Source organism: Aricia agestis, chromosome 12 (genome assembly GCF_905147365.1).
Source record: "Aricia agestis chromosome 12, ilAriAges1.1, whole genome shotgun sequence".
Lineage (NCBI taxonomy): Eukaryota > Metazoa > Arthropoda > Insecta > Lepidoptera > Lycaenidae > Aricia > Aricia agestis.
Genome location: NC_056417.1, coordinates 14,358,117 through 14,378,991, shown reverse-complemented (window position 1 = coordinate 14,378,991; position 20,875 = coordinate 14,358,117). Strand labels below are relative to the sequence as shown.

The following is a 20,875-nucleotide window of genomic DNA, read 5'->3' as shown; positions in this document are numbered from 1 at the left end:
TTTCGTTCAAATTTCTTTGAAAGTAACTGAGATTATGTTGTTAGTAGTGTAAAACACGTTATAAATATACATTCATTGACCATACAAAAAATTTCAAAAACTAACGGTACTACGGAACCCTATATTGCGCCTGGCGGCTGGCCTAACACGCACTTGGCCGGTTTTTACTGATAGAATATTAATATAATCTTTGTTAACATCTACTATAGGAACTTTGTAAATTGTATATAGGTATGTAACTACATTTCAATTTGAGTCTGCTTATTATTATTATGTACAAAATTCTGCGACTTGGCTGGAAAGATAATGCGCTTGCAAAGAGTTGACTCTAGAATTTAGTGTATTAAATATGGATCAATAACGTCCTTGATGGATCATATTGTTGATGGATGTTTTTGTTTACTTAAATGAAAAACTTTTTAGTTAATAACTTCAACATTTATTAAGACATTTTATAAAAATATAATATTCTTATAGAATATAGCCTATAATAAAAGCGTATACGCTAATTCATTTTACAAGAATTATAACGTTTTTTACAACAATAAACAAAACTGAAATAAGGCATTTTATAACAATTTACTTTTTACATCTTATATTTTTGTTCGTATTTTAATACCCCTCAAAAAATATTAGGCTACTTCACCCTAAGATAAAATGTTGTACATATTAATTAGGTATATACTTACTATATACCTAATTAATACAATATTAAACTAAATTTTGAAATTTGTAGCTAGATAATAAATACGTCTATTTGAAGAACAATAGTTCGTAGACAATTAATAAAATTCACTAGATTTTCGCGGTAAGATCGCGTTTAATATTATGATACAAAAATAACAATTATAAAAATATCTCTTTGGCGAATGTTTATGGTCGAATACTATAAAGCTTTAACCTCATTTAGTACTGCTGACCCCAACAGTGGACTCTCAGCAGTCAAAAGCTGGATTATTTAGCAATTCCTTATTTTAGGAGTATTTCAACCGAACAAGTAACGAATCCAGCTAGCACAGGTAACCTGTGCCTGCTCTCGTAACATATTCAATTAAAATATCCGCACTACAGGTTCGGGGACGGCGCGGGCGGTGCCGCTCACCGTTATCTCGCGGCCGTACTTGTGCAGCAGCTCGAGCACCACGCCGTTGGTCCAGCCGAAGCCATCCTGCACCGTGTACTCCCCGCCGCCGCCCTGGTGGCCCGGCTCCACCGCCGAGTACTTCTCGAACAGCTTCCTCCACCGGAGGTAGCCGAAGTAGTTGGACTGGATCCAGATGCGCGCCTGTTCGCTCGCCAGCTCCCGCGCCGGCCGCCCGCCCGCCTCCAGCGCGCCGACCAGAATGCTCTGCAGCGGCGGCCAAGCGTTGGGGAAGTCCCACTGCTCGCCCGAGTGCAGGATGGAGGCCGGCACGCCGCCCGGGAAGTCCGTCGCGCCCGACGACCGCAGGTACCGCGCCAGGCGGTCCGCACGCTCCGCCGCCGCGCCCGCGTCCACCGCCCGCGCCCACAGCGGCGTCGCGCAGCTGAGGTAGAAGTGGCGGCGCGGCGCCCGTGCCAGAGCGTCGTAGTCGTACCACACGCCGTCCACGTCGTCCCACAGCACGCGTTCGATCGCGCCCCGCCAGTACCGCGCCAGGCTCCACCACTTGTGCGCCCGCCGCCGGTCCTTCAGCAGCGCGCGGTAGTCGCCGGCCAGCTGCAGCGCGCCCGCGAAGAACGCGTTGAGGTCGACGGGCAGGATGCGCGACATGTGGACGCTGGTCAGGTTGCCGACCTCCTCGTCGGCGGCGGTGACGAACCAGCGCGACGAGAAGTCCCAGCCGGACTCGGCGCCGCTGCGGATCTCCAGGTAGAACTCCTCGCGCCGTTCGGGGCGGGGGATGGCGCGCGCGTTCGTGTAGTCCTCGAGGTAGGACTCAGGGCGCGGCCCGCCACCGCCGGCGTCCGCCAGGTATCGCAGCAGCATGTACTCGGTGCCATTGACCTCGACTGTCACCCTCTTCCTCTCCAGCCAGTAGGTCAGCTCCCTCTCCACTGTCTCGACGGCACGGGCGAGCCACTCGTAGTCCTTAGTCACTTCAAAATACTCTGAGACCATAGCGGCCAGGAGGGGCGGCTGACTTCGACCGAGGTAGTACACTCGGCTGCCGTTGGGGACATACCCGATTTTGTCCACGAGATGGAGCAGATTCTCTATCATACCTCGCGCCGTGTCCCTCATGTCGCATATCAGGAGGCCCCGGATTATCCAGTAGGAGTCCCAGTAGTACAGCTCCTTGAACCGCCCGCCGGGGATGATGAAGCCGTTCGGGACGGAGAGGAAGCTGTACCGGTCGGGATGCCGGGCGACGTCGGCGGATACCCGTCGACCCAGCTTCGCCCATATCGCCACGACGTCCCGGGCGAACTCGCGCAGCACGGGGTCCACGATCTCCTTGAGGAAGGGCGGGTCGGGGTCGAAATCGGGGGGCATCCAGGGCTCGAGCTCGTTTCCATCGGCGAAGTATTCGCGGACGAACGCCCGGAGCTGCTCGGGCGAGGGGTTGTGGTCGGTGTGATGCATCAGTTTCGCGAAATCAGACAGAGTTTCATTCCTCGATCGCAGCATCTTGAGATCGACGAACGTCTTTGAGTCGGGGAATATTCGGGCGAGCTGCACCCGGTGCAGGAGCTCGCCCGAGCAGTACACTGACGAGTTGCACGTCGGCACCAGGGATATCGCCTGAGCGCACGCCCCGAGTATTCCGAGCACGGGATAGAGCGGGAAGTATCGCCGGAGAGCAAACATTTTTTTTTTCTTTGTTACGTACGCGGAAATCGTATAAAACTCGGTAACACAGAACGCGCGGCCCGGAGCGAGTGCGGCGACGGCCCGCGCGCGAATGTAAATAGACACGATGCACTCGCCATGACGGAACGTGAACCATATCGTAAATAATATGCATACGTTACATTATCCAGCTTTATGTTCTATTGTACATTTATTTTTGAGATTTATTAAGAATTTCCCGCAAGTGACATAAACATTGATAACTGGACTGTCAAGTGTCAAGTGCCAAACGTCATAACATAGATTAAGTATAAGTTTTTTTTTTTTTTTTCATATAATGGCACTTCGGCTATAACCATGGCCAGTGTCGAGTATAATATTATGGCGGGAAAACAATATTCTATATACAATTTTTTCTATATTATCGTCAGGTCAGTCAGGTCTAAAGTCTAGTCAAAGTCTAAGTATAAAGTCAATACAGTCAAGAAGTCAAGTCGGTCGATTCAGTAAAGTGGTAGGACGCTTTACTGAAACTTTTGATGGAGTTTTGGAGGGAACTCAAAAGAGCACGTTTCTGGTTATTACATCACTTTCCTACACTTGTGCACGATAACGAATATTTAATGGTTAATATCCTACCAATATTACACAATAAAAACCCAGATAACACAATTTTAGGAAAATAATATAAAAACACAACATCACTCTTTCACATTCTTCCAAAAACTCCTAAGTATAAGTTGTCTATGATTTCTTGGCAGATATATTTTTTAAATGGAAATCATTGTCATATACCCACTGACCCCCATTATACAAGTACGCAGTACGCTGGACTTATGATACCCATAAGTTATGGGTATCATAATATATGGGCCATAACCCAGTACCCACCTGCTTTTTGTGCCAATTTGAAGCTGAATCAGCGTCCCCAATGCGGGGGAAGAGAATTAAAAAAAAATTTGTTGCAAGTTGGTGTTTCATTTATTTGTAAGTTCAACGGCAACTTGAGTGCGGAATGAGCTGTTCGACCGCCATCCAACGACGAGGCTGCAATACCTGATAAAAACCTGATAAGTAGGAAAAAATGCTGATGGAAAACTTGTGACCGAAGTTAAACCTATAAAAAATTTATAACATTTACAATACAGTGCACATAATATGTTGTGGGGAGACTGGCGTCCTAAACTAACCAGTATAGTGCTTGTATTTCAAGTAGGGTTGTTGAGGAAGTGATTATGAGGAAGAGGAGGAGGAAGAGGAATTGTCACGCGCAAATTTTGAGGATGCGGATGAGGAAGAGGATATTTTATGAGGAAGAGGATGCGGATGAGGAAGCGGAAGAGGAAGCGGATGAGGAAGAGGAAGATAGAAAATTATAAATACTAGCGGACCCAACCCAAACTTTTGTCCTGTCTGTGCTTTGTACATAACGTACTAGGTACATACATTACACAAAAATTAATTAAAAGGGCATTTTCCAGTGAACCAAACTATGAATCTAAATTCTAAACCATTCTCAAAACACACACAATAAAGAATCATCAAAATCAGTCTAGCAATAAGGGCCGCGCTACATCGGAATGACAGCGGCGAGGCGAGCGCTTTCAGTGTCATATATATGATTTTAAACTTTATCTTCATTATTGTAATACATAGTACCGCTTGAGAAGTCTACTGCCGCCCGTGGCCGCTGTACTATGTATTACAAAAATGAAGATAAAGTTTAAAATCTTATGACACTGAAAGTGCTCGCGTCGCCGCTGCCATTCTGGTGTGTCGCGGCCCTTAGGCTGTTTAGACACACGCCGCAGCGGCGCCGCTGCAATACTCATCTTTACACTTCTATGGGCCCTCAGGGAGAAACCACACGGGTGTGGTGCGGCACCGCTCCGGCGCCGCGCCGCACAGTGGAAAATTTGGGTCCTTATCGGATCAAAAATCTGTAACTTCAAGGTTTTTCATCGTATTGTATTGAGATTTGGCACATGTATACAGTGATATACAAAGATTTTAAAAATAATCAATTTTTGTTTTTTTTTTCATTGTGTACATATTTATTTTAGGTTAAAAAAAAAGAAAAGATAAAAAAGTAATACGAGTAGTTTATTTTTTATAAATAAGTACTAATATGAGTAAAATTATACTTATCACACAAGCATAATAAAATACATAAAATTATAAAATTGTATAGTACCTATCTATGCCTCACACCAAACTAATTTATCTCAGATTAGACAAATCTTATAATATTATTGGTTTTATTCTAGGTTTTAGTTACTTATAATGTTATATCTAATTGTTATTATCCTCGCTATTCCTAACTAAAATTACTTCCGGTGTAAATGTAGGATCACCTTCAGGTACCACCTTCAAAAGACTTAGTGCCTCTTCATCAAGATCCTTCACATTTCTCACATAAGGTTTTCTTAAACTTGAAACGTATGGATCTGAAGTATATAGAAGCGTTTTAAATACGTCTTCATTTGTAGCTATACGGGAACATTTTCTGGCATGGTGCAGATGTATATACAAGCGTTTAATCAATGTTTCATCAACACCTGTTATGTTCGCCGAGCAAGTGTAATTGTAAAAGAACCTTCGTGCTGTATTTCCATCACTTGAGTTTCCACTTAATTGACGAGGTTTGTCGATAATTAATCCTAGCTCTTCCCTGAAACGTTTTTGAAAAAATTCCTTCTTTTCTTTCTTCAATTTCTTTTTTTCTTCTGTTGTAGCAGACCAAGTCTTAAAGTCAAGATTGTAGCAAATGTGTAATACCATTTCCATGCAGCGAATCCAGGCATGCAATGTGGATAATCCATATTGGTAAGCACTTTCATTTTCAGGTCTAGCAGTCACTTTTAATAGGTCATTCATAAGTCGAGGAGTAGCCCCACATATCGTGCACGTAGAACCCGATGGAGTTTCTGTTAGGACCTGAGCCACCTTACCATCAATCATTGTTAGAAAAAGTTCGTGCTTCACATTTACTGCAACACCATCTTTGTTTATTAATGACGGGCGTAAAGATTCAATTTGTCTAGTAATTTCGTCTACAACTGCCTTAGTTTTTTCAGGAGTTTCTTTACAAAATTCAATAGAAATGGGTCTACAATAACGAACAGATGAAGGTACTGGATTTTGCCAAATAATGGCTTGTGAGAGGTCATCAATTAATCTAATGGGAACTAATGAAGTGACGAACAGATTGGCATCTGAAATAGTTTCCGATTCTTCTGGCAGTTTCTGCTTGTATTGACTTTGGCCAGATGAACCATCACATCCCCATTTACAGTAAAGGATTAAATTTCTGTGTTGTTCTAGGAAAACTGGATTAATTTTTAAAATTCTGGCAACTGTGTGGTCCAGTAAGTCTTGTATATTAATCACTTTAGCATAAGTATTTGTGATTTCGATTGTAGAAGATGGTGGATAGCAAGTTTGTTTTATTTCTTGTATTTTGTAATATGGGGGAAACATTGTACACTTTCTTTCGTTGGTTAAATTTCTTAGGTACATATATTGTGCTTTAGTTAGATCCAAATCAATAAAAGCACTCAATGCTTCTGTATCAGATAAAATCTTCATTTGGTTTGACTCTTTCCACATAGTCGAGAAAACTTTTTTCTTTTCGCTCTCAGAGTCTCTTAGCTCTTCAACAAGATGAGCCTCTGCATACTCACCTAAGGCCCGCAGTCCTTGCAAAAATGCGTTACAAATGTGCTCAAACCCATATTCTTCTAGTAAAAGAGTGTTTTTCCTTTTCTTTGTTGATTCTGAGGAGTCTCCATAAGCAATGCACGGTCTTCCTCGTTTACCAGAAATTGATGGCAGTGAATGTGCTTCAGACTCCGGAAACTGTACTGAATATCCTGACTACAGCCAGCTTGTATTATTTCGAATAAATTCGTCCTTTTTCCGTGATGCTTGAGCCCAGCGCTTATTGAAAGAAGGCAGAATATTTCTTTGAATGTCACCAATTACAAAACACAAGATGTTTTCAGAAACATTTAATGTTTGCTGTAGAACTATGGACAACGATTCCAAGGTTCTGCCACGCTCGATATAGGGAATGATGAAATCGCCCTTAGTACAGTTGAAAGTTGACATTTTAATGGAAATAACCAATTTAAATAAGTGTCACTCAATATGAAATACACGCTGAAGTGTGCAATTTGAAGATATTTGCTTCCCCTTATATACTGGTTTTTTAGATATGAAATACGTACTAATATGAATGTTATGCATATTTACTCATGCACGACGAGTGCAAAATAGATGATAAACTATTGCTATCAAAATATTGTGGTTAATATAGTTTTTGTAAACTATGTCAGCAGTAACCGCAAAAGATACCGAATTATCTACTCCGACCGCTATCACATTTTTTCCCATAACTTCCAGGACCGCAAACTTCCGCAGTTGATTTTTTTAATTTTTCATTTATAAATAGTTAGGCTATCAAATAACACATAAAGTTGCGCGTCGGGAGCCGTCGGTAAATGTGAAAACCTTCGACGAAAAAAAATGAAAAGTGAAAAATAGGGTATGTCAATTTTTAAGTACTTACTCAAAAATAAAAAGCATATTAAAAAAAGTTAATAGCTCATTATTAAGAACATAAAATATCATTTTTAAAAATGTATAAAACCGCATGCATGAGCTAAATACTTTTTTCACAATATTCATTTGAATTACGTGTATGCAAACATTTGAATGAGCCATCCGCTACTTCAACTTACTTCAACCTATGAAAAAAAAATATTTATGCAGTTTTAGAACAAAAAAATGTCTGATTAGGATTATTTGGTTATTAGAGTATCGAATGCAATAAATATTTCATTCAAATTGTGATATTTTTAAAATCCATTTATGATATGCTCTAGTTCTACCATTTTCCATAGTGCGCCGCCGCGCCAGAGCGTGATTGGATACGCGCCGCGCCAGAGCGACGCGCATGCGCAGTGTAATTCCTCATAAATTCCTCTTAAATTTTGAGGAAGCGATAGCGGAAGAGGAATTTTTATTTTTATTTATGAGGAATGCGGTAACGGTTGAGGAACCCAAAATATTGCGGAACTTCCTCATTATGAGGAAGCGGAAGAGGAATCCTCAGCAACCCTAATTTCAAGATACCGGTGCCTTACTCCCGAAACTGATATCGATTTCGATTTTCGATTTCAACGGTTTTTGACACTTTAGACATGCTTTAGACATCTAAAATAGCGTTATTTTAGATGTCTAAAGTGTCAAAAACCGTTGAAATCGAAAATCGAAATCGTTATCAGTTTCGGAAGTAAGGCCTCTGGCCTCCAACCCTCGTACTCTAATAAATGTTAACAAAATATATTACCATGAGTATAGGCAAATTAATTGCATGCGAAGTTTAATTCTAATTTAACAATAACAATAATTGAAAAAATAAATTTTTTAAGGTTAAAATGTTAACGCTGAGTGCAAATCTGTCCCTAACCCTATTTCTAGATGACTGTTATTAGGAACCACATAACACCAGGCACTGTGGTGTACACCACGGTAATAAGCCTGAGTGGTATCCTTTTCTACAATAGACATAACAATACACTACTCGTATGGCTGACCCATAAGCACTACGAAGATGTCCCCATGCCCCATAGCTTACGTCCTTACGTTATGCATACCTACTGTCTTATCACCGTGTCTCATGTATTATTCCATAGACATAATTATAGGTTTATGTATTATTCCTTTTTTTTTCTCTCTTTTTTTGTAATTTTGTGTCTTTTGCGTAAGTATGTGATGTTTTAATTTCCTTTCTTTGTATTGTAACGTGTAATTTATTATTGTAGTGTAATGCTGTGTTATATTGTCGAATAAACATTATTATTATTATTATTATTGTCAAATGTCACCCCGAGATATTTAATATGTTTCGTTTTACCCATTTCTGGGCATTGGCATAAACGGGACGAAGGCAAAAAACATTTATGGATATATATTCTCAAATTTTCCGGCAGATTCAACCTACGCATTGAGAAACACATGTATTTGGTTTTCTCTATGTTGAGCGTTAGACTATTCATAGCCATCCACTGAGAAACCAATATATACTAGTAATCTGTGGTTAAAACCTCTTTGTGCCACTCTAAAAACCTCCGCCCAAGTGTCGGAATCTATACTAATATATAATATTATAAATGCGAAAGTATCTCTGTCTGTCTGTCTGTCTGTCTCGCTTTCACGCCAAAACTACCGAACCGATTGTAATGAAATTTTGTATAGGTACAGATAGTCTAAAGCCTGAGAAAGGACATAGGCTACTTTTTTACCGGAAAAAAGGGTTTTTTTTTTATTATAAAATTGTGTCCGTCTATGGACTGTTCGTCCATATCCTTTTTTTTGTTATTTTATTATTTAGATTTTTCGCACCAAGGATAATTGAAATAATATTATGAATTTTAATTAATTGTGGTCCATCACGCCATGGACACTTTTTTTTTTTTTTTAACATAAGTAATCTATATTTATATATATACTTAGTAGAATAGACTATAATATATTATACATATAATAAATAAATATATATTTATTGTTTTATAAATTACTAATAATAATAATATGTTTTGAACGGTGAGGTCCCAGTCGGTGTGGCGGCCAGTAGGTCCGAGATTTTCCGATTTCCTTAGATTTTATGCTGCTCCACCCTTTGCCTTTAGATGTTGTGACATTGGCTTGGTGGAGAGGGGTCACTCAAGCTGGGTGGAGTTTCTAGGGTGTTAAAGAGATATCGTTCTGTGTCGAATCTACCCGCCATGTGGCTTAGGACTTTATCGTTCCTGTCTTTTATAGCCATTTTTATGTTATAATCTCTTATGTGTTCGGTTGACACCTCCGTGGCTTTTTTTATGAAGCTTGCCACAGCGTCTCCATCAGTGTCAGTGTAATAGACACAGGTGTTAGTGTGTCGGGATATGGCTACAACTGCATGAGGAACGCTGTCATGGATTGCCAGCTTTCGGGACTTGGTCTATATGATGATCACCGACGGACTCGTTAATCCCTGAGCTTCATGGATTGTGAGGACGCGAGAGTCCGTTCCCGATCCATAGCCTGTATTAGTGAGGGCTGCTTTCTCCTCTTGTGTGTGGACAAGATACAGGGTATTTAGATTGGTTTTAGGTATTCTCGCTCCTGTATACTTCATTAGCTTTAGGGACCGCACAATTTCCTTCGATGAATAGATGTTATTATAGACCATGCTTAAGGCGTATGCCACATCCATAGGGCTCCTGTGTGTGCAAGACAACTCCTGGGTGATGCTGGTTACCAGGTTTGGACGAGTGTAATTAAGTTTAAAGAGGTTTTCACGCTCTATAAACGGGAGTTGGTTAATATCTCCAATGAGGATGACATCGTTGGCGCCTGTTAACTGATTCGCCATGACGATTGAGCCGAAATGGTTCATGAGGCCCTGCTTCTCTGTCTGCTTCGGAAAAAAGGGTTGTAAGGGGATGAAAATACGAAAATTTGTTCAAATTAAGTTAGTTCCAAAAAACCATACTAGATGGCGCCGTGCGTCTCTTACATCGCGCTAACGCTTGCCCAACATCTTTCTATTTATATAAATTTATATATTCGACTTTTAAAGGTGAAGGTTTGGTACCTATTTGTTCGGCTGTGGATATTTTAGTGTTTTATGATGCATTTTCTAGCTTAGCTTTACCTTAGCTATCTTTTTTCAGGTACCAAAAAGTAAGATTTTGCACCACAGCTACAGTTATAAACTCCGTGGTATACTTCCGAAGGTACTGAACGGAACTTCAGATTTCTTATACATGTTGGAGAGTTTCAGCGTTGTTTAAAGAAGCAAAGATATTGTCTTTAAATGCTACTATGCAGATCACATTTATCAGCATCTTCATCATCACCACCATTAACCCATCCAAGATTCAAGCCCCATACGAGCACCGGTGATCGCGACAACAATAGAATACAATAGCATTTCCGAGAATCCCCGATCGAAGGATTCAAATAATTATGCATCCTTACAATTATGACCTTATTATTTGTACTTTTCATAGTCATTGAGCTCAAGTCTGATGGTTTTGATCATTATTCTGTTTGACAAGCGATGTTTGCCGAATAGGCGCCGGCAAACATCGCGTGACTTCGGCAAACTTCGGAGTTCGGAAAACGGCGCCGGCAGCCATTTTGGCAACCGGCGCCGGCAGCGGAGGCACTCCCTAATACTTTTTATTACAATCATTTTAACCGACTTTAAGGAGGAGGTTAGACGTTCAGCTGTGGATATCGATTCCGAGATTCCGAGAGATATATATATATATATATATATATATATATATATATATATATATATATATATATATATATATATATATAATTATATATATCTCTCGGAATCTCGGAATCGATTTTCATAAAATTTAGTATATAGGGGGTTTCGGGGGCGATAAATACCTAGAAATCATTTCTAGAAAAAGTCATTTTCATCGGATACCGAGCAAATCGGTCAAACAGCTAGTATTATACTTAGATGAACTAAAAAGTATTAAATAAATATTTCTGTTCTCAATCTTCATAATTTTGAAGTCGGTACCAGTCCTAATAAGTATAATATAAGTTGCAGTTATACCTATTCTGTCAGAGAACTGTCTATTATATTATGGAAAGCTGCATTCAATGAGTATTAGATTCAAGTGACTGATCTGTGAAACCTTGATTTTATACTAGGTTTTTTTTTCATGAAATAAGGGGGCAAACGAGCAAACGGGTCACCTGATGGAAAGCAACTTCCGTCGCCCATGGACACTCGCAGCATCAGGAGAGCTGCAGGTGCGTTGCCGGCCTTTTAAGAGGGAATAGGGTAGTAGGGGAGTAGGGATGGTAAGGGAACGGAATAAGGGAGGGTAGGGAAGGGAATAGGGTAGAGGATTGGGCCTCCGGTAAACTCTCTCACTCGGCGAAACACAGCGCAAGCGCTGTTTCACGCCGGTTTTCTGTGAGGACGTGGTATTTCTCCGGTCGAGCCGGCCCATTCGTGCCGAAGCATGGCTCTCCCACGTCAAAAGATAATTATTACTTAAAAATAATCGTTAAAATAAGATAATATGTCCTTTTTAAGGTGATAAATATAAAGGTAAATGATTTTTATTTTAGTTTTATGTTATTGTAAAATATCGATAAGCATATCGATAAATTTGATTCAAGCACTAGCGTATATGTAAAAATTTTTAATGAAAAATTTTTCTTCAAAATTTGTGTAATAAAAGAACAATGGTAACTTTAGTTACGCAAAATATGAAAGTAAAAGGAAGGATTCATAATATTTTATTAAATAGAGAGCTAAATCACCATTGGAGTTTTCAAACGTAAATTAAAGGAATATCTTTTAAATTAACAAAAAAATTCTGCGTAATTTGAAATAACCTCCCACAGCTTCCTGCCACTAACTTATATTTTTACTTACCAAAATAAGTAAAAAAATTATCACGATGTAGAAAACTTAAATTACCTAGCATTTAGTGTGTCGCACCTATTCTATATTATAATATTTTATCTATGTTGTTAGTTTGGTAATTATTAATAAGTAACCAAAATTATATCTAAGATGCTGTATGTACCTACTGTTTTAGGTTAGTAATAGACTGTACTTAGATAACTTTTATATTATGTTAATGTCACCAATCCTTCAAGAGTTGTTTTATTATAAACTTATATACTTACTTATTTTTTAAAGTAGCTTTAAATACAATAATATTTTGTCACATTATGATTAGTAAGGATTTTTATAATTTTTATGTTTTTAAGTAAAAGTAAGGTGTCCATTGAAAATCAGCGTTGCGGATCCGTTCGCAACATTGCTGAATGGGAACCAATTTGGGATTACATAGGATAGTATTAGTAGTTAAGAATTATTTTTGTAAGATGCTAAATACCAAATAAATTTCTTTTTCTTTCTTTCTTTCTTTCTAAAGACAGAATAGAGCAAAAATAAAAACACATCGTAGCAATTCCTAATTGCTACGATGTGTTTATTTTTGCTCTACTACTATTACTACTACTATTGTTCTTATATTACACAAATTTTGAAGAAAAAATTTTTATTAAAAATTTTTACATATACGCTAGTGCTTGAATCAAATTTATCGTTATGCTTGTCGATATTTTACAATAACATAAAACTAAAATGAAGATTAATTACGTGTGAAATGTATATTTTTCAGGATTATTCCTATGATTTACACTGCAATCATTCACAGCACAAGTTATTATTGTTATATATAATAGTATTTGTTGAAAATAACATACGATTTAAATAATAAATTGCAAATACCGAAAGGGCATAAAAACGATTGACGACTTTTGACGACCTGTCAAATAAAAGTTGTTACAATTTTCATTAGACTGCCTCTCTCTTTTCATCTTGTTATAATTCCATAAAGGATTTTCTTCTCTCTCGCACTCTTTGTTGGTCTATGCATTATAAGTTTATGGGCTTGATCCACGCAAGATCTGTCATCTTTCCTATGTGTGTGTGTTGTAGTGTGTGTAATGTTTTATTTGTTAAAAAAATGGATGATAAAAGCATAATTTCAAAATAATATTAGCTCGATGCACTCCTTCACCATATAAACTATAAGACGTGTGCAAAATTTAATGCACCTACGTTTTTCGTAAAAATCCATAACAATGTCGGAAGTGGTAAAATAAAAAAAAAAACACAATATTTTATTTGGGAGCTGCTGCTGCTCAATAATGGTACGGAATCCTTCGTACGTAAGTCCAACTCGCACTTGGCCGATTTTTTTGCTCCTAGTTCCTATACTACCTATACGACTTTAGTGTTACCGCTTTTGCAACAATCTATACTAATATTATAAATGCGAAAGTATCTCTGTCTGTCTGTCTGTCTGTCTGTCTGTCTGTCTGTCTCGCTTTCACGCCAAAACTACTGAACCGATTGCAATGAAATTTTGTACACAGTTATTCTAGAGTCTGAGAAAGGACATAGGCTACATTTTGATGTGGGAAAATATCTTATTTCCATGAAAATATCGATGAAAATTACTTCGCATTGCGCGTGGCCAGCGCTCATCCCGGGGGTCCTGGGTTCGAGTCCCGCAGGCGGAACAAAAAGTTTTCAATGTTCCTGGGTCTTGGATGTGTATTAAAATAAAATTTCAAAAATCTTAAATATATTTTATGTATAATATTATAAAAAATCCAGAAATATATCGACGCGATGCAATGAACATTTTAGTTCTAATACGATTCAACAGATGGCGCTTTTTTTTTACTTCGTTGGAACATAGAACTAATCATACTTATTAGTTATTATATTATTATAATATTATAAATGCGAAAGTATCTCTGTCTGTCTGTCTGTCTGTCTGTCTGTCTGTCTGTCTGTCTGTCTGTCTGTCTGTCTGTCTGTCTGTCTGTCTGTCTGTCTGTCTGTCTCGCTTTCACGCCAAAACTACTGAACCGATTGCAATGAAATTTTGTACACAGTTATTCTAGAGTCTGAGAAAGGACATAGGCTACATTTTGATGTGGGAAAATATCTTATTTCCATGAAAATATCGATGAAAATTACTTCGCATTGCGCGTGGCCAGCGCTCATCCCGGGGGTCCTGGGTTCGAGTCCCGCAGGCGGAACAAAAAGTTTTCAATGTTCCTGGGTCTTGGATGTGTATTAAAATAATATTTCAAAAATCTTAAATATATTTTATGTATAATATATTATAAAAAATCCAGAAATATATCGACGCGAAGCAATGAACATTTTAGTTCTAATACGATTCAACAGATGGCGCTTTTTTACTTCGTTGGAACATAGAACTAATCATACTTATTAGTTATTATGTTTTTGTTTATAGTTTTTAATACGTTAGAATATTATGTTTAATAATATTATCACTTGCTATAATAATAATCAATCTATCTTATCTTATAGAACTCCTACTGCATTTCTAAGGAGTTCGAGTGTGTTGTGTTGGCCTATATTCCATCCAGAAAATATATCAATGCAATCAACATTTTAATTCTAATATATGAAAACAGATGGCGCTTTAATTTTTACTTCATTATTATAACAGAACTAATCATACCTACTTTATTATATATTATTGTTTTTATTCATAACTAGCTGTTGCCCGCGACTTCGTCCGCGTGGACTTTAGTTTATAGCGCGCGGTGTCAACAAAATTTGTGTCAAATTTAAAAACTTTTTAAAACCCTGGTAAGTGGTACCCCTCTTAGGGCCGCGCTACACCGGAATGGCAGCGCTGAAAGTGCTCGCCTCGCCGCTGCCATTCCGGTGTAGCGCGGCCCTTAATTAATCAAAATACCCAAAAACAGCTGTGCAGTATGCACATAATCTGTACTAATATTATGAATGCGAAAGTATCTCTGTCTGTCTGTCTGTCTGTCAGTCTCGCTTTCACGCCAAACGCCAAAACTACCGAACCGATTGTAATGAAATTTTGTATACTGATAGTCTAAAGCCTGAGAAAGGACATAGGCTACTTTTTACTGGAAAAAAGGGTTGTAAGGGTCGTAAATTTGTTCAAAAAATTCATAATAGATGGCGCCGTGCGTCTTCTACATCGCGCTGACGCTTGCTCAAAAGTCTTTCTATAAGAGGTGGTATCATCTTACATTTAAGTCTCGATTTTTTTCGATTGTTATATCTATTCTACGGTATTAAATAACTCAGTACTTTATCTGTGCAGGCAGTGACGTAACCTTAAGACCAAATTTCACCAACGACTGTTAAAGTTAATGCTCGAATTAGTATCACGTTAGCTGTTTTGTTTTTCATATGAATGAAAGAGAAGACAGGATATTTTAACAAGCTGTTAACACTAACAGACGTTGGTGAAATTGGGGCTAAACCTATCAATGATAAATAGTTTATGGGTAAAGTTGTGTAATTGGGGGGCTAAATAAGCTTTAAAATTTGGCATAATATATAAAGTTTAACATACAAAAATGAAGTACTTATTGTTTGCACACTGCACAGCTGTATTGATTTAAGGGGTACCAGGGTTTTTTTTATAAAAGCTTTTGACACCAATTTTGTTGACATCGCGCGCTATAAACTGAAGTCCACGCGGACGAAGTCGCGGGCAACAGCTAGTAAATAATAATTATTAAATGTTGTATATTTCCGTTGTTTAATACGATTACACAAGTTCTTTGATTTACCACGAGGCCAGACTGACGTGGTGTAAAACTCATACAGAGTTACTAGTCTATATGTATAAAATAAAAGAACCAGTTAAAATGGTGCAAATGTTTTATTCTGATATTAAAAAAACAAACAAGAAAAATTGGTAAAACATAACAAAATAAAACAAATTCAAAATTTATTAAGTATCAGCCTACGAATAATAAATAGTTTTTATTATTCGTAGGTATCAGCTAATTATTGTCAGATCATTTTTATCGTGCGATGAGAAATTTTTACAACCCATAAGAAGGTACTTTTCCGTAGCCCCCAATCCCATAGCTGAATCCAGAACCGGAGTATCCTGATTGAGCTACATACCCAGATTGTACAGTGGGTGCAACTTCTTCAACCTTGGGACTTTCAGCGTTAATAAAAGCTGACAGTTGTGAAGAGATCTCGGAAGCTAAGTGATTTTGAAGAGCTGCTCCGAATTTCTCTGCCTCAGACTGTACCGTGAATGGGACTACTTCAACCTTGGGACTTTCAGGGTGAAGTATAGCTGATTCTGATGCAGAGATGTCTGAAGCTAAGTGACCTTGTAGAGATGCACCGTATTGCTCAGCCTGGGGTAAGTCGGGAACGATAAGGTGCTCCTCGAGAATAGCCGGCTTGTTGTAAGAGATCTCTTCTTTGTATTCGACTGGCTTGATCGACGCTGAAGGAAGTTCAGCCTGGATGGATGGAATCACCTGGGGCCTCACTGTGGTGACAGGTACTGAGGGTACAACCACGTCGTGGGCGACCTCCGAAATGTGAAGGTTGCTTCCATAAGAAGATGAGATTTGAGCGGGATACAGAGTCTCTTGGTGGACTACCGGAATAACCTGAGGTTTAAGTGTAGCAACTGGGACTACTTCGGGCTTCAGTGGAAGAGATGGGGTGAGTTCCGGCTTGAGCTGGGTAGATGGCACCAACTCTGGCTTAACGGGAACAGGTTCTACGATCTCGGGTTTCAGGGGCAAAGTAGGCTTAACTGGAACCGATGGGATCACTTGGGGCTGAACTGGAACCGACGGAACCAATTGTGGCCTCACTGGATTAACTGGTACTAATTGAGACTTCAGAGGAACGACATGGATAGCAGGATTTACTGTTGACGAAACTTCGGGCTTATTTGGCACTAGTGGTGATAATTCTGGCCTAATTGGAGTGGCCGGAACAATATCTGGTTTGATGGAGACAGTTGGAACTACTTCAGGCTTAGCTGGAAGAGGTGAAAGTACCGGCCTGTTAGGAATAAGCCACGGTCTAACCGGTACAACTTCGGGCTTAATTGGAACAGTTTGGATTATTTCAGGCTTAACTGGAACAAATTCTGGCTTAGCTGCAATTAGTTCTGGTTCAACTTGAATTGATGGGACAATCTCTGGCTTAATTGGAACAATTGGGACTAATTCCGGTTGAACTGGAACTATTTCTGGCTTAACTGGAATGGATGGAATAATCTCTGGCTTCACTGGGATAGCCGGAATAACCTGGGGCTTAATCGAAACTGGGATATATGACTCTTTATGAGCTTCAACCAAATTTTTTTCTTCTAGGACCGGTTCAACTGTAGTCAGTTCCTGCTCCAAAGGCAAATATGTTGAAGTAATCTCTGGTTCAATTGTAGACAAAATAATTTCCTTTTCGATTTCGTAAGATGGCTTCGTGGGGTCAATTTGAATAATGATGATTGGCTCCTCAGGCTTGACCGTTTCCGATACATGTTCATTAGAGACTGTAGAAACGACGGAAGTTTTGTCACTGTTTAAATTTGAGTTTTCAATCTGATTCAATGGACCAGTAAGAACGGGCGCTGTTTTAACTGATTTGTAGTAAGCGGGCAAATAAGCAGAAGTTGGAATGTGCCAGAAGGTGGGGTTAGGCTTGTACGTGTTGAAGTTGTAGTAACTGTCTTGGGCTTTCAAAGTTTGGCCGTACTTGGTGAGCATCTGAAGAGTAGCACCAATTGTCCAACCGAAACCGGCATGGAGGGTGTAAATGTCTTCGGAGCATAACTTTCCAGGTGTCTCTACGTCGTATTTATCGAACAGTTGCTTGTAGGTATTGTATCCCAACAGATTGGAACGAACCCATTTTTTAGCAACTTCGAAAGCCAATTTCTGTGATTCCTCAGTTTTTAAAGCTTCCAAAGATTTGACAACCATGCTCACTAATGGAGCCCAAGCGTATGGGTAGTCCCACTTCTGGCCAGTGCGGGAGAAGGAAGTGGGCACACCACCGGGGAATTCGAGACTGTGGGTCTTCTTCAAGTATTCCAAGATAGATTGAGCGTGTTCCTTCTTAAATTCTTCATCGACGACATCCATCCACAAGGGCGCGATGTTGCTCGGGTAGAAGTATTTACGTTGACGGTCGTTGAGCAGGTCCCAGTCGTACCAAATTCCATCTTCGTCATTCCACATCACTTCCTTGATGCTGTTCCTCCATTGCTTGGCAATATGGGCCCAATGAGCACCCTTACGCGAGTTGTGCATCAAACTGTAGAAGTAAGCCATGTTTTGCATGGAGCTAGTGAAAATGGCGTTCAGGTCAACGGGCACGATGTCGGATGCACGAGTGGTCAAAATGTCTCCAATGTTGGTTCCATTTTCATTGATGAACCAGCGAGATGAGAAGTCCCATCCACTCTCGGCGGCACTCTTGATGTTGCTGTAGAACTGTTGTTGAAGTTCCTCAGAGGAGAATTTCTGGGCTTGAGTGAAGTCCTCGTAGTACCATTCGGGGCGGGGTCCCGAGCTGGGGGTGAAGTACCTCAGCAGGGTGTGCTCCTTACCGTCCTTCTTGAAGATAACGCTCTGCTGGTCGATCCAATATTGCAATTCGCTTTCTAGAGCGTCAATGTTAGATTTCAAAAACTCGACATCGTGGGTCGCCTCGAGGTACTTCATGACCATGGCGGACAGGAGCGGGGGCTGGCTGCGCTGCTCGAAGTACCATCTGTTACCGTTGGGAATGTGACCGAAAGTCCTCTGGAGGTCCATGAGATTGCTCAGGATGCCTCTGACGGTGTCCTTCATGCCGCTCACTAGGAGACCCTCGATGATCCAGTAGGTGTCCCAGTAGTACAGCTCGCCGAGCCTGACACCGGGAATGATGAATCCGTTGCTAACTGGGAGCATACTGAATGACTCGGGCTTGGCCAGGACTTGGGGGCTGACCTTGCGTCCGAGGATGGGCCAGATGTTGTGGATGTTTTTGGCGAATTGGCGCAGCTCGATGTCCTTAATTCTGAAGAGGAACTTGGGCTCCTTCTGGTAATCTTCGGGGGTCCAGCTCTGGAGTTCCTCGAACTTTTCAAAGTATTCGTCGACGAACTGCTTGAGCTGTTCCCTCGACGGGCGCTCCTGGGTTCTCTGGAGCAGAACGTCGAACGCGCTGAGGATGGTCTTCTCGTCGCTCTTCATGCGCATGTCGACGAAGGTCTTGGAGTCGGGGAAGATGCGAGCCATCTGGACATGATGAAGCAGCTTGCTATCGCAGTACACGGGCTTGTCGCATGTCGGCAGCAGCTGACTCGCGCTCACCGCTGACACGGCCAGCGCTATTAGGAGTAACTTCATCTGAAATGAGAAAATTATCTTTGTAACCATTGAGCTTTTCAACTTTTTTATCACGAAAGTTTTTTTGAATAATACAGTCGCATCTAATAACCATCTAAATGTTACATGTTATTTTGTGGAATTAACATATACTTAACAATTTTGTTCTTTAAAAACTAACAGAGATGTCCCTCAATATAATTTGACGACCTCTGTGGCTCAGTGGGTGGGCTCACGGTAGCTCAAGCCGGGGGTCGCGGGTTCGAATCCCGCCGACGGAACAAAAAGTTTTCAAAGTTCCTGGGTCATGGATGTGTATTAAATATGTGTATCATATAATAAAAATCTTAAATATATGTATAGTATAAAAGTATTAAATATATTTCCGTTGTCTGGTACCCGTAACACAAGTCCTTCAGGTACTTAGCATGGGGCCAGACTGACGCGGTGTGAAGCGTCCATAGATATTATTATATTATTATTATTATACCCAATACCCATCTCTCAACTTTCACTTATTATAATAATAGGGTATATTTAAATATACCCTTATGAGAAAACTTATGTCGCCGCCTTAGCCTAAAATCATTAAAAGAGAAAAAGAGAAAAGAAAAAGATATTTTCATAGTTAGGCTGCGTTTCCACCAGATGTGTTGCGAGGTAGGTTGCGAGTAATGTGTTTTTGAGAACCAATAGAATCGCTTCATTGACGTGAGCTTGCCATGACATCGCTCAGCACAGCGATCGTCGCGATCCTATTGGATCTTAAAAACACATTCCTCGCAACACATCTCTGGTGAAAACGCAGCCTTATCCTCGTCCTACGAAGTGTAATTATAAGAAATATGGCAGAAAATCTATGGACGAAACACAGAAAATTTGTTTTTCGTCCATAGATTTTGTTTTGTAAAGTGCTTTATTTTTGGTATTATGTATATTAATATAATTAAAAGCCTATAAGTACTGTAAATTGAAAGATTGCGTCGTATGTATTGAAATAATTTTGTTAGAGAAACCAACGTACTAAATTGTACCCTAGCTTTTTTGGTTGACAATATCTAGTCAAGAATTAGGCAAAAGAGAGCAATGTGGAGATCCAAATACCTTGGATGTTCCGGCCCTGTCTGTGTGAAGCCTGGTGCACGACTGGATGCATTCCCTGGGACCAATCCGCTTTTATAGTTCCCTGCCGCCGCCATTTTTTCCTAACGAGTTCGAAAGAAATTATTTATTAGCGAACTGATCATTCAACCTCTTTGACTTTCGGTAGTCCAGATATAGTGTTTCATCGCTACTTCACTTGTCGATATTATTTACGTTTAA

The 20,875-nt window shown here is 39.9% G+C and overlaps 1 protein-coding gene across 1 annotated transcript; it reads right to left on the bottom strand.

The window, feature by feature from the left end:
- Window positions 1-879: 879 nt before the first annotated feature.
- Window positions 880-19,573, bottom strand: LOC121732739. Its single transcript, XM_042122693.1, has 2 exons — window positions 16,326-19,573; window positions 880-2,954 (listed from the first exon to the last, which is right to left on the bottom strand). Exons 1-2 carry the CDS (start codon window positions 19,571-19,573, stop codon window positions 1,052-1,054), a joined length of 5,151 nt encoding a protein of 1,716 aa, XP_041978627.1. The 3' UTR covers window positions 880-1,051.
- Window positions 19,574-20,875: the final 1,302 nt, after the last annotated feature.

Excerpts from the sequence above, each read along its gene's own strand:
- LOC121732739 (XM_042122693.1), bottom strand. The coding sequence starts at position 19,573 with ATGAAGTTACTCCTAATAGCGCTGGCCGTGTCAGCGGTGAGCGCGAGT. Across the intron at positions 2,955-16,325 it reads GCACCCACTGTACAATCTGG|TAACGTATGCATATTATTTA; the intron begins GTATGTAGCTCA and ends AGCTGGATAATG.